Source organism: Zeus faber, assembly GCF_960531495.2.
Source record: "Zeus faber genome assembly, chromosome: 20".
Lineage (NCBI taxonomy): Eukaryota > Metazoa > Chordata > Actinopteri > Zeiformes > Zeidae > Zeus > Zeus faber.
Genome location: NC_137207.1, coordinates 10,360,738 through 10,375,135, shown reverse-complemented (window position 1 = coordinate 10,375,135; position 14,398 = coordinate 10,360,738). Strand labels below are relative to the sequence as shown.

The following is a 14,398-nucleotide window of genomic DNA, read 5'->3' as shown; positions in this document are numbered from 1 at the left end:
TATATATATATATATATATATATATATATATATATATATATATATATATACAGTATATTTATTCAGAGTTGCTGCTGTTGGAGGGATGAGCAACCTCCCAAGCGTAAAGGTCAGTTGCTCCGGACAATTAGGGGTCATGACAATAGCATCACATTCACAGTTTATTTAGCCCGCTCTGACATAACCATGGGATATTTTTAAAGTGCCTCGCTCTGTGTGTCTGTCTACTGTGTAGTCATGTGTGTATCGCCTGAAAGAAAAACAAAAATAAAGTGATTTAATTAAACTAATGATTTGCTGATAGGCATCACCCTTATGATTTGGCAATAGGCACTTTTATAATTATGTTCAGACGGTCCCTAACCTCGCCCCTGCCACGCCACATCCCCGACCTTCCAACATCCCCCTAATTAATCTGTAAATGACGACGGTTTACCTCCTGGTGCGACCTGCACCGGCCACATGTTGGGGCCGGCGTTCCTACGCCGAACGCATGGAGATGTCCGCTCAGAGCCTCACCGCACCTGCGCTGGGCTTGGGCGTCTCGGAGACCCGTCTAATTGTCTTCGGCGCCTGGACTCATTACCGCCGTTTATTATGCAGTCGCACCTTTCGCCCCCAAAATATATGTGCGCGTGTACGTGTGTGTGCGCTCGTGAGAGGAGTTTTAATTGCGAAGTGGGGGCTCAGTTCATTTATTTTTCAGGAGAAGTTAATTACAAATCGGGGAAAACGGCGACTCGTGCCGCGCATCCCTTTGAAAGGTGGAACTCGGGAAGAATCCCGCGGTCCGCTTGGGAAGCTGCAAACCGAAATGGCCCTTACATTTGGGGGCAGATCACTTGGGTCCGAGTCATCGAGATATCAGACCTGAAGGCACGCACTGTGAATGGCAAAGAAAGTTCCCTTTCCATCAATTTTCGTTTGAAGCACGTTGATCTAATGTACCCTGTATAGATGATGTCATGACAACATGTGCTTTGTGGCTTGTGGAGTTCACTAATTTGCCAAACAAACACCCATTCACTTTGGGTGTTACCGATCGGCAATCGGAATCACAGCTTTCGGGTGCCCATGGAACGCAGCATCAGATCAGGAGCAGAGTCTCCTCTTCACTCGAGCGGCGCCGGAGGAGAGGCTGCGTTCACAGACGTTGGCAAAGACGCCATCCGCCTCTTCGCTTCATTGAACAATTCATCCCGGTGACACGTACGGTACCGGGAGGGAGAGAGCGTGGGACGGGACGGGGAGAAACAAGGGATGGAGACGCAGAGACGCAGTCGTTTCGGAGCCGCTGTGGAGCGGCTATATTGGCATGTCATCGTGGAGCGGCGTCTGATGACGCCGTAAACTGGCGCACGGCATGTAAATCACGGCCGCCCTTGTTAAGGTTTAATCGACCTTGGAGGCGAGTAACCTCCCTCCCCGGGGTTCCTCCCCGCCGTACCCGCTGCATACCCGAATAGAATTAGACAATAAATCACCTGTATTTATCTTTCCAATCCGCAAGATCCAAACGCTGATCCGCCGATGATCGTTGAAGTGAAAAAAAGGAAGAATAACCTCGGCTTTTTTTTTTGCCCCACTTTGACCGATGAGAGAAAAATTGTGACTGTTTTGAGGTGAAAGACACGTTTTCCCCCCTTTTTGTGTTCAGGGCGCTAAATTGGTGATGCCCAGCCCTCTTCCTCTGCAGACTCTTCATGCTATCTCGCCGTAATGAGGTGGGAATGGAGGCCGGGGGGGCGGGGGGGCTTTTGAAGGGTCTCGGCGATTTCTTGGGGGTTGTGGGAGGCTGTCGCAGTGGGTTGTGGTGTGGCCTACCAATGATAAAGTTGACAGAGGAAGACAGCGCTATCATTACGGTAATGTGTGTGTGTGTGTGTGTGTGTGTGTGTGTGTGTGTTTGTGTCTCTTGCCAGTCCCTCCAGGAAATGGCGATTTTGTGATCCCAATAATTAATGCAAATTTAACCAAATTGCAAGAGCTTGTAATTTTGGCCAAATCCCAAGAAAAATAACATTTTTTCCACTTATGGATTATTATTCCACATATTTCCAGTTGTTGTCCGTGATATACAGAATTTGTATTATCCTCAGAAGCCATTACACATGACTCTTTCTCGACTCTTTCTCAGTTTATTTAGTTTACTTGCTGGTTCTGAGAAACACAGCTGAAAAATCCAGCATTTTTGCTTGAAATGCCTGTGCTTGAACACACACACACACACACACACACACTTCAATGATGGAGCGGGTAAACTCAACCCACCAGGTAGAGAGAGAGAGAGAGAGAGAGGTGAGGGAATACCTGAGATTGAGTTCAGCATTCATTTTCCGCGTGGGCAGTCCAAACATATGGCTTTCAGCTTGCAACACTTCGACTGTTGTCTCACATTGCCCTTGATCTTTACTTCTTCCCCTGTTCTACAAGGAAGCGAGGTCACATTATCCAACACATTCAATTTATTTTTATATATTTTTGAGCATTTTACGTTATAAGAATATTCAGGAGTTTACAGTGTGATACCTGAGACATTCAACGCCTCCAGCTTCCCGTCCCTCCCATTCCATTCCAGCCCTTATAAGAAAAATTATGTAAATTAAAGATGACAACCATCAAGTACAAATCAGAGACAAAAATGAAGAAATTATAACATAAATGATATTGTTATATCTATTATTATTATTATAAACACAAAAATAAATAAGTGCAAATACTGATGTGAACATTACTGTCATAACTGTCATAGATCTATTAATAAAAAGGTAACTGCTTGGTAAGTTAGACTTTATCCTCATCCTGAGATCATGGTCTGTGTTTTTACTTATTTTCTTTTTTTGGGAGGAAGGGGAGAAAGTTGGCTCATGGAGATAAAGGTGGCATACCGTTTTGTTGTTGCTGCTACTGGGCTTTTGAAAAGCTATGTACGGTGTTTGGAAAGTCCAAGGTACCGTGCGAGACCAGTACTGTGTGAGACACCTTGTGTCCCTTGTGTGTACCCTTGCATCTCACGCTCTGTCCGTCTGTCCAGGTCTCCACTACACCAAGGAGAGCGTGCGGAGCGGTAGCGGCGGCGGTGGAGGTGGCGGCGGTGGAGGCGGCGGCGGCGGCGGCGGCGGCGGCGGCGCCCATGACCTTCACAACTTCATCTCGTCTGGCTTTGTGACGCTGGGACGAGGCCATCCCAAAGGTACGCACCCCGCCGCACCCCGATCCTCCAAGCTCGCTCCTTATCCGGAGGCTTATCCTGCCATCACGGAGCTCCGAGAGCGTCAGGCCGCTGACTCAACAGCCTCCTTCTTTCTTCTCCTGTTCTCCTTTGCTTTTCTACTTTCCTGACAAGTTCTGTCTTTACTTTCTCTTCTTATCTCTTCCATCTTATTTCCTGATTTTGCTTCTCACCCTCTCTTCCTTTTTTTTTTTTTTTGTTACACCTTTCCTTCTCTTGATCGTCTCGGAGTCTCGCCTTGTCTCCTCGCTCCGTCTTTCCTTTCCTGCGCTCTCCCCCTTCTTCTTCTTCTCCTCCCCTCCTTCCCTTTCATTTCACTTCCTCGCCTTTCATTTCCTTTAATTCCCTTTCCCAATCCTTTCCCACCCTCTTCTCTCCTCTCCTCCTCTCGATGTATTTCCTTCCTTCCTTCCTTCCTTCCTTCCTTCCTTCCTTCCTTCCGCTCTCACTCCCTGAGAGCAACACTCTGCAACACCAAACTGTAAACTAAACGGGTGTAATGTTCCATTCGCAACACAATGATAACAGAGATGCTAATGGGGAGAATCGTGAGTGTGTGTGTGAGTGTGTGTGTGTGCGTGCGTGTGCGTGTGTGTGTGTGGGGGGGGACATCTCCAGATTAAATTTTCCTCCCACAAATTCACATGAACCCTCTGCCTCCGCATTTTCACAATTAAATGTGCACAAAAACACATTTACTGTTGTTGATGGTGCCAGGCTAAAGGCAAGGTGACCCAGGCCACGCGCATGCGCACGCGCGCACACACACACACACACACACACACACACACACACACACACACACACACACACACACACAAACACACACAAACACACACACTCTGTCATTTGCGGGGGCCTGAGGTTTCCCAGAGGTAATATCCTGATTAGTATGCAACCATGTTGGCCGAGCTCTTGTGATTTATTTCCATCCATTTTGCCTCCACAAATCAGGCGCGACGCACAACACGTGACCCCGCCGGGCGCGGGCCTATAGCTGATGGCGCTAAGTTGTTAAATTGAACGTGCGTGGGGCAGCGAGAGAGAGAGAGAGAGAGAGGGAGAGAGAGAATTACACATTGGCGGTTAAACGCGTTCTAATCTGATGTGTTTGGTCGCTAAACCAGCCCGGAAAAAAAATCTGCACAAACTATACACTTGCATATATTTCATATTTTACTTCAATATCCGACCCATTATGTTGGCAGGAAGCCGCTGAGCCGCCGAACCCAATTCAAACCGAATACGCGCCCCTCATTACAACAGTGGAACAACAGTCGTGGCCATAATAAATGCATTCGTTTAGATTTATGTGTGGTCTCGGCACCACTTCCCCCCCACTTTGGGGGGGGGGGTTTGCCGCGGGGCGGGCGGGGGGGCGGGGGCGGCGCCCTATTGTGTGGCATCATCTAAGCGCGCAGCCTCCTCCTTCACAGAGCATGGCGGCGTACCGGAGGCCCCGCTTCCCCTTATCCCGCCTCTAATGAGGAGACATTGCAGTCATGTTAACACAGAATTATCTGCTCCTTTCTCTCGCTTCTTTTTTTTCGTCCGTGGGTTTGTTTTCCTCCCTGGAGGGCAGCCGTTTAACAGTGTTGCTCTTATGCAGCCAATGTTGGGGGAGAAAGAAATAAATTAAATAAAACAAAGCTCATAATCTTTGTAGTTCCCCCCGACCCCGCCCCGCCCCGCACTCAGCAGGAGATAAGTAATGGGGAAACATATTAGGTTTTATGAATCCTGGTTCTTTAAATAGATTTTCCTTCCCCGCAAATATTACAGTTGCGACGCCCGCGTCGTAAGCTGTAGCCTGGTTGGGAGAAGGTTGTGCCGCAGGATTTGAGCGGAAAATGTGTGGGGTTTTTTTTCGACGCCGCGAGCGCCGCTTTATAGCCCGCGTCTTTCCGTCTCGATATTCTCTCCCTCTCTCTCTCTCTCTCTATCTCTCTCTCTCTCTCCACCTTCCTGTGCGCGCGGAACAAACCCTCGTTTTCGCTAAATGTCGTGGCTCGTACGGTGCTGGAGTACAGTTAAAAAAAACAAAAAAAAAAAAAAAAAAAAAAAGTTACTGCAGGCTGTTGATTGTGCAGAGAACAGAGCACTAGTGGGTTCAATCAGGCCGCTTCCCGCTTCTCAGACAGTCAATCACGAGTTCCATTCATACGCACAAAAAGGCTAAACGGCTCCAACGCCGCCAAGCATCTTTCGTTTTTCTTGTCCCCCCCCCCCCCCCCCCCCCGTTCCTTCCCTGTGCCGGGGCCGATTTGAGCGAAACAAATTGCTCTAACCAATATTCTGAGTTTTCGTGACAGCCCGGGGGTCCCTCGTGTTTGGCGGAGAATCACCCTGATGTGTGCGGTATTTGAGGCGCTCCCGGTGCCTGACCCGGCGTGCGGCACAATCCCTAAATCCAAATGGGGGTGAGCGGATGGGAAAAACGTCGCCCCCCTCGGAGTGAAATGACTTCCTTCTTGGTACGACTGACCGGCATCTAGCTGATGGATAGTTTTTAAAAATGAGCAGTCAGTGAGGAGAGGGAGCTGTAGTTTTTTTTTTTTTAATTTTGCATCCTGAATTTCCTCCTATTAGAGAAAATACAATTTACTGTGGACATAATGGTGAAGGTCTCTGGGCTGCTGTTGGGTAAGCATGGCGTCTGCTGTGGTCGGTAATTATACAGGACCGGGTGTTGGGCTCTGAATTATTTTCTTTGTGTGTGTGTGCGTGCGTGCACGCTTGTGTGTGTGTGTGTGTGCGGGTGTGCATGTGCGTACCCCTTGGGGAGGCCAGGTGTGGTGAGCAGGGTGTTGCTGAACGTCGACTATCAGAGCAGCTGGATGAAACTCTGGTTTCTGTTTTTTTTTTTCTGGTGTTTGCAAAAAAAAACCCTGTCTCTCACCGGGTCACACTCAACTCCTGGGAGTTATTATTTATTTATTTATTCACTCTTTTTTTTTTTTTTTTCCCCCCTACCAGGCTCCCACGTATATCGGAAAGTATTAACTCCACCGATACAGGGGGAGTCTCAGGGGGGGGGGAGCGAGGACAGCAGGAAATACAAAGCTGAGAGAGAAGTCGGGGGAAAATGCTGTGAAGAATGTCCCAGTGCACGAGTGGTCCACGAAAAGAAAATCCAGAGTATCGGTTTCCAACAAATAGACGGACCGCAGAGAGAGAGAGAGAGAGAGAGAGAGAGAGAGAGAGGGAAAGAGAGAGAGAGAGAGAGGGAAAGAGAGAGAGAAAGAGAGTGAGCGAAAAGCAGAGAGAGAGAGAGAGAGAGAGAGAGAGAGAGAGAAAGCGAGACAGAGGGAAAGATAGAGAGAGAGAGGTTTTTTTTTTTAGTTTTTTTTTTTACTTTTCCAGTTAAACAAACCCTTTCCCCCAGTAAGAGAAGAGTAAACTTAAGTGTGACATCTGGAAGTATGCTTGGTATATTTTAGTAAACTAAACTGAATGTATTCACAGTGAGTACCATGCAGGCAATGACTATTCAGTCACCTCCTCCATCTCCTCCCAATTCCTGCATCCCACTCTCCTAAACGGGACTGGCATGCCTTCTACCGCAACCGGCATCATTTCCTTTCATAGACCTACGGTATGCACGCTCATTATCACTCCCCCTTACAGCTAATCATAATAATACAATTCAAACAACCTCTGTGGCCTCTGTGACCTTCTGCTGCTGCTATCTGTAAACTTGATCAGATCAGATCTCGAAATAACAAATCCTTTTCATGTCATGATTTTATTACTTTTAATTTGGACTTTGGGGGCTGTTATCTATAGAAAGGATTTCAAAAGCACTCCCATTTCTCATAACAGCTTTACATCAATTGAACATCTTGGTTTTATGTTAAATTCTAAGGATCCGGTGATAATTTTAATAATATACAGACCGCCAAGACCAAATATTTGAGTTGTTATCTAATTTTATATAAAAATATGACAAAATTCAGATTTTTGGTGATTTTAACATACATGTCTGCTGCCCCAGCCAGACTTTTGTGACTGACTTTATGGAGGCTCTTGACTCTTTCAACCTCACTCAAGCGGTACAAGAACCCACACATTCTAAGGGCCACACGCTCGACTTAGTACTGTTCAGTGGTCTCAGCCCTGACAACATTGAGAGAAAATATACTGTCTGTGTGTCCGATCACAAAGATCGGACACAGAGTGAGAGCTGGCTGACATGATGGAGAGAAGGAAGGTAGATGTACTATGTGTACAAGAGACCAGGGGGAAGGGGAGTAAGGCCAGGAGTATCGGAGCCGGGTACAAACTGTTCTACCATGGAGTGGATGGCAGGAGAAATGGGGTAGGGATAGTCTTAAAGGAAGAATATGTCAAGAGTGTTTTGGAGGTGACGACAGTGTCGGACAGAGTGATGAGCATGAAGCTGGAAATTGATGGGGTGATAATGAATGTGGTCAGTGCATATGCTCCCCAAGTTGGGTGTGAGATGGAAGAGAAAGAAGAATTCTTTAGTGAGTTGGATGTAGTGTTGGAGAGCGTCCACAAGGGAGAGAGAGTGGTCGTTGGAGCAGATCTCAATGGGCATGTTCGGATCAGAGACCTAGGTGACGAGAAGGTGATGGGTAGGTATGGTGTCAAGGAGAGGAATGTGGAAGGACAGATGGTGGTGGATTTCGCCAAAAGAATGGAATTGGCTGTTGTGAATATGTATTTCAAGAAGAGGGTGGAGCACAGGGTGACATACAAGAGTGGAGAAAGGTGCACACAGATGGACTACATGTTATGCAGGAGGTGGAATCTGAAAGAGAATAGTGATTGCAAAGTGGTGGTAGGGGAGTGTGTTGCTAGGCAGCATCGCGTGGTGATCTGTAGGATGACTCTGGAGGCCAAGAAGAGGAAGAGAGTTAAAGAAGAGCCAAAGATAAAATGGTGGAAGTTGAAAAAGTGTTGCATGCAATTTAGGAAAGAGGTAAGGCAATAGGTGGGAATGAACGGTTACCAGCCAACTGGGAAACAACTGCAGAAGTGGTGAGGGAGAAGGCCAAGAAGGTACTTGTTGTATCATGCGGGAAGAGGAAGGAAGACAAGGACTCTTGGTGGTGGAACGAGGAATTACAGGAGAGCATAGAGAAGAAGAGGTTGGCAAAGAAGAAATGGGATCGTCAGAGAGATGAAGAAAGTAGACAGGAGTACAAGCTGATGCAGCGAAAGGTGAAAAGAGAAGTGGTAAAGGCGAAGGAAAAGGCATACGACGAGTTGTATGAGAGGGTGGACAGTAAGGAAGCAGAAAATGACTGTTACCGATTGGCAAGACAAGGGACCAAGCTAGGAAGGATGTTCAGCAGGATAGGGTGATGAAGGATGTTGATGGGAATGTGCTGACGAGTGAAGAGAGTGTGTTGAGAAGGTGGAAGGAGTTCTTTGAGGAGTTGATGAATGAAAAAAATGAGAGGGAGAGAAGAGTGGATGATGTGGGGATATTTGGATCAAGAAGTGTAGCAAACTAGCAAGGATGAGGTGAGAACAGTATTAAAGAAGATGAAGAATGGAAAGGCAGTTGGCCCAGATGACATACCTGGGGAAGCATGGAAATGTTTCCATCCTGGAAAGGGAGAGGATGCCAGAGGAGTGGAGAAGAAGTGTACTGGTACCCATCTTCAAGAATAAGGGAGCTGTACATAGCTGTAGTAACTACAGGGGAATAAAGTTGATCAGCCACAGCATCAAGCTATGGGAAAGGGTAGTGGAGGATAGGTTAAGAGGGGAGGTGGAGATCAGCGAGCAGCAGTATGGTTTCATGCCAGGAAAGAGTACTACAGATGCATTGTTTGCTTTAAGAATGCTGATGGAAAAGTACAGGGAAGGCCAGAGGGAGTTGTCTTTGTGGATTTAGAGAAAGCATATGATAGGGTGCCAAGAGAGGAAGTGTGGTATTGCATGAGGAAGTCGGGGGTGGCAGAGAAGTACGTAAGAGTGGTACAGGATATGTATGAGGGCAGTCAGACAGTAGTAAGATGTGCAGTAGGCGTGATGAAGGCATTCAAAGTGGAGGTGGGATTGCATCAAGGATCCCTTGAGCCCTTTCTTGTTTGCAATGGTGACAGGTCAACAGATGAAATCAGGCAGGAGTCTCCGTGGACCATGATGTTCGTGGAGGACATTGTGATCTGGTTGAGGTTGAGGGGAGCCTGGAGAAGTGGAGGCATGCATTAGAGAGAAGAGGAATGAAAGTCAGCAGGAGTAAGACAGAATACATGTGCCTGAATGGGAGGGAGGGCGGCGAAAAGCTGAGAATGCAAGGAGTGGAGGTGGAGAAGGTGGATGAGTTCAAGTACTTGGGGTCGACCATCCAAAGCAGCTCAGAGTGCGGGAGAGAGGTGAAGAAGAGAGTACAGGTAGGGTGGAGTGGGTGGAGAAGAGTGTCCGGAGTGATCCGTGACAGAAGGCTTCTAAAAGAGGTCAATGGCACAACTGGACCCAGTTAATTATCTATTATAAATATCTCGCTGGAGAAAGGCATTTTTCCTTCTGTTTTTAAACATGCTGTGGTGCATCCTCTTTTAAAGAAACCTAACCTTGGTCCCTCTGTTCTCAACAATTTTACGCCCATTTCTAAACTTCCATTTCCATCTAAGGTTTTAGAGAAGGTGGTATTGACCCAGCTTTTGGCTTTTATGTGTCATAATAACATCTTTGAGATATTTCAGTCCCAATTTCATTCTGGTTTTAGAGCTTTACATAGTACTGGAACTGCCCTCCTCAAGGTAACCAACAATATCCTTTGAGCGGCTGACAGGGAGGAAAGTGCAATCTTAATTTCTTTTAGATCTAAGTGCAGCCTGTGACACCGTAGATCACACCATTTTAATTGACCGTCTTATCCCCTGGTCCGGCATCAAGGACACTGCACTTGGCTGGTTTTATTCCTACCTTTTACAAAGAACCTTCACGGCCACCATAGGTAACGACAGCATCCTCTGCAGCTCACATTACCTGTGGAGTACTGCAAGGTTGTATTTTAGGTCCAATTTCATTTTCAATCTATCTGCGGCCACTTGGCCAAATTATCCGAAGACACAACATCTCTTTTCATTGCTACGCAGGTGACACACAGGTAAACCTTCCTCTGGGACCAGAGCTGTTTGGGTCCCCCAAATTCCAAATTGAGAGTTGCCTTGGCGTCCTGTCCGCAAATGTGAAGTCTGTTGCCAGAAACTTGGGAGTACTATTTGACTCTGACCTAAACTTCGAACCACAAACTAAAAGAAAATGTCCGGACCTGCTTCCTTCAACTGAGAATCATTTCAAGAATCAAGCCGATACTATCACACAGCGACCTGGAACAAGTAATCCACGCCCTCATTTTCTCACGGCTAGACGACTGTAACTCCCAAAAGTCACTCTCAGAGTTTAGAGTCGATTTAAAGATTTTACTGATCACTAATAAAGCTTGTCTGGGTCTGACTCCAAGCTGCATAACAGATTTGTTCACCCCATTATAAGCCCGTGCTCAGCCTTAGATCCACAGGCGGGGCCCTCCTGGCTGTTCCAAAGTCTAGACTTAAAACTAAAGGTGACCGCGCCTTATCTGTCAGGGCCCCTCAGGTTTGGTACAACCTGCCTGAAGGGATTCAGCCGAGCAGAGTCAGTGACTTCTCATTAAGTCACTTCTCAAAACCCATTTTTATAGAGCTGCTTTTATGTGATGTCGCGCCCGTTCTTTAGTCAAGTGAAGTCAAACTTTATTTATGAAGCGCATTTCATACCAGGGCGACACAACGCGCTTTACAGAGAAATACAATCAAAGAAAATATATAAAATGTCTGTGCAACCATAAGAACAGTCAATGCAGAATAAACAGATCTCACAGCATACAGAACACTCACACACACACACACACACACACACACACACACACACACACACTTTCTTAACATTTTTAAAATGTTTTTTTATTGTCTCTCTATTGGCTTTTTCGATTTAATGAATGAATGTAATTCCTGTTAATTAATGTTCCTTTGCCTTTTAAATTAATCATCATCTGTCAAAGCACTTTGTAAACTATGTTTTTAAAGGTGCTATATAAATTAAGCTATTATTATAACAATTAATATACTTAAGTTGTTAAAGAAAAACACTGACAGTAAGTTATAAGAACTGTAGTGTGTTAGATGGTGGTTGTACTTAAGATGTGCTTAAATATTATCAGAATATAATTTTCATGTGTTTTTTGTTACTTTTTTACCAAGATAGTACTTTATATTTTTTATCATTATTTTAAGTATACCTCAAGTAACAGAAGTGTGCTTTTGTATAAAGGCTACGTATAGAGGAAACTGTTCTCTGATTTTAAAAGTCCAAATGCCGGCTGGAAGTACTTGTATATCCAAATATAAGCTCTTTTTTACACTTTTGGACGGAGGAGATCTGACTCGTCAGAAAGTTCTGCACTAATGTGAAAAAAACAACATTTACATGTCGACTTGATGGCGTACTCACAAACCTTACCCACCCCGAGGAACATTTTATTGGAGAACGTATCCCAGCGAGATTCTCTGAATAGTGAGTTCTGATACAGAGATAATAATAATAATAATAATAATAATAATAATAATATTTGTTTCTGCTTGTCTGACCTCAGTTCCCTTTCCCCTTCCACTTCACTGGGTTGATCGAAACCCCCACAAAAAAGTTCCTCAATGCACCCGAGGATTTCCCCCCTGATGACAAAAACTTTGATCGCTTATTTCTTACCCTTAGGGCTCACGCCGGATGGATCGCGCGGCCGCGCAAATCCCGGGCCCCCGCCCCTTCTTCTCACCCCCATATCCAAAATTAGGGAGGCGCAGAGTTGATTTTCCCGTCACGGCGTGGAGCGAGTCGCGGCTAATATGGCGGAGCAGCCAGGCAGCGTGTGGGCGTCGGCCGCAACGCCTGCGTGGAAGTTCGCACAACCGAGTTTGAAGTCTCCCGGTCGCCGGTAATGGTGTAAAACATGTCTGGAAGCATTTATCAGAGAGATTAATAAGTGAGAATCCCCGGAACTTTTTCTTTTCCCCTCCCCTCCCCCTCCCCGTGCAATCGTCGCACATTTGTTATCGGTACATGTGTTGTATGGCGCCGACTGAGGACGGATCGCCGGCTGCTATTAATTGTCCTTGTCAGCGGGGGAAATGCGCTTTGCTTTTTATTCCCTCACTGTCAAACGCCAAAACTCCAAACTGTAAATCATCGTCGCATTATACCGGAGTCTCTGAGACGCGTCACCCCGTATTTATCTCTGCTGAAGCCCCCCACCAAAAAAAAAAAAAAAAGACAAAAGTACCCACCTCGCAAGCAGAGCGCGTTGAGAGTTCACGTCATTCACGCCGAGATTGAAACGCGAAACTCCCGCGCACCTTGGTTGATTGATTGATTTTTCCGAATATTTCCGCCTCAAGACCCGCCGAGGAGATTGACGGGCGGCGTGCGCGGCTTTCATTGGTCCAATACGTCCGTTTTAATTATTTCTCCCCGTGCGTCAGGGTTGTTGATGTGCAATCCCGCCAAGCCGGAGCGCACAAAGACGCGATTACTACCAGACAAAGCTCCATTCTTGACAGGGAGGGGGGCGCGCCATACTTCATTACTCCGCTAATCCGAAATTTTAATTCTGCCGTGGAACTTAAATTGTTTTTTTTTTTGTTTGTTTTTTACGGTTGGAACAATTATTGTTTATACGAAATATAATATATCTGGAATGGCTCCTATGGTGATACAGTGGCAGAAGGAGATGTTTTCTTGTTTTTTTTTTTAACTGTAAAACTTTATTCACAGTGCAACTCAGCACATTAACTTAATTGATACACTCCTCATGCTCGCTCGCTTGGTTGGCTTGCACTGTGGAAATAGGCCGTTGGGACCATCGAGAGACAAAAGGACGGGTGGAAAATAAGGTCGTAACTAAACAAATGTGTTTCTGCTCTTTGAATACCAACATTTCTCCGCTAATTTGGTCTTTTTGTTTAACTTTTATTCTGGAGGAGCTGCTGACAGGCTCTGCCGTTAACGGGGAAGAGAAAAACATCCCCCCGCCGCCCCGAACTCCAGTACTTGCAGTTCTCTGTCTGATTGGGAAAACAGTCATCTCCTGTTCTCGTCGCATGAATCAGATTTCCATTGAGCAACAAGCCCGCAGGCAGTGTCACCGCCTGTGAGTCCGTGTAATCAACACTCTCAGCTGATGAGGCAAAAGATGAAAACATCCGCACCCTCGAACATCCTTCGCTGTCATTAGCGCCGCGCCACGAAAAAAAAAAAAAAAACACTGCACAGACGGATCCGAGAGCATCCGTGGAAAGGTCTGCCGCGGGGGGGAAGGGGGACGGAGAGATAGAGGGTGAGATTCCATTTGTTTGATGCGGTTGGTCTAATGCACGGCCACTCTGAGTTGCGAATGGAATTCTTACGAGAATCATCACGTTTTGGGCCCTGACTCAGAGTCATTTCCCCCCCAAAAATTGGATTTGTTCGCTAATAAGGAGCGGTTTGCGTGTCTTACGTCGCTAGTCGAGTCAACCACTTCCTCTGATAGTACGACTGCATCTCGCCGCCCGCGCACCTTAACGGGCTCCACCCAGATTGGTGAGTAGCCTCTGTCGGTCCCACTGCCGCCTGACCTCCGCCAAGCCCTCGTTAAACTATAAAAGTTCATCTGATGAAGTTGAAACACTCCGGGTGCCACTTGGGGGAGAGATTAGACCTTATGAATGTCTTCTTTTTTTAACTTTTTTTTTTTTTTGCAGCCAGAAAAAAACCCCCCACAGTACAGCCGAGCGGCCCGCGGAGGGCTTTAGCCGGGGAACGTTTTTTAACGCGGCCCCTTTTGATTGACAGTCCCAATCCCACCAGGTCCGTCGGAACAGCTCCCGGAATTTGGAATGGCGCGGTTCAGGGGAGGTGGCACCGCTGACCCGGCAGGCTGAGCGCTCCTCTGAATATGCGATAAGGAGGTGTTAATAAGGTCCTTGAGAGAGAGCGGGTCAGGGCCATAGGACTCATTAACGACCAAGGAGAGAAAAAAAAAAAAAAAAAAAAAAAAAATCTGAAAGCTGATTTTTGCTGTAACACACAACCATGGAGGAAGGATTGACCAGTCATCTCCACGCGATGCCCCCTCCTGGAGCCCACTCATCAGAATATGCGGAGGAT

At 46.5% G+C, this 14,398-nt stretch overlaps 1 protein-coding gene across 1 annotated transcript in view; it reads left to right on the top strand.

Moving 5' to 3' along the window:
• Positions 1–14,398, top strand: part of LOC307245298 (shisa family member 6) — a gene marked incomplete at both ends in the record, with an annotated part of 59,382 nt that overhangs the window by 6,517 nt on the left and 38,467 nt on the right. The window contains one exon of the mRNA XM_080020788.1: positions 3,035–3,193. Within this exon, the coding sequence (XP_079876914.1) occupies positions 3,035–3,193 (159 nt within the window). The remainder of the gene's footprint in view (positions 1–3,034; positions 3,194–14,398) is intronic.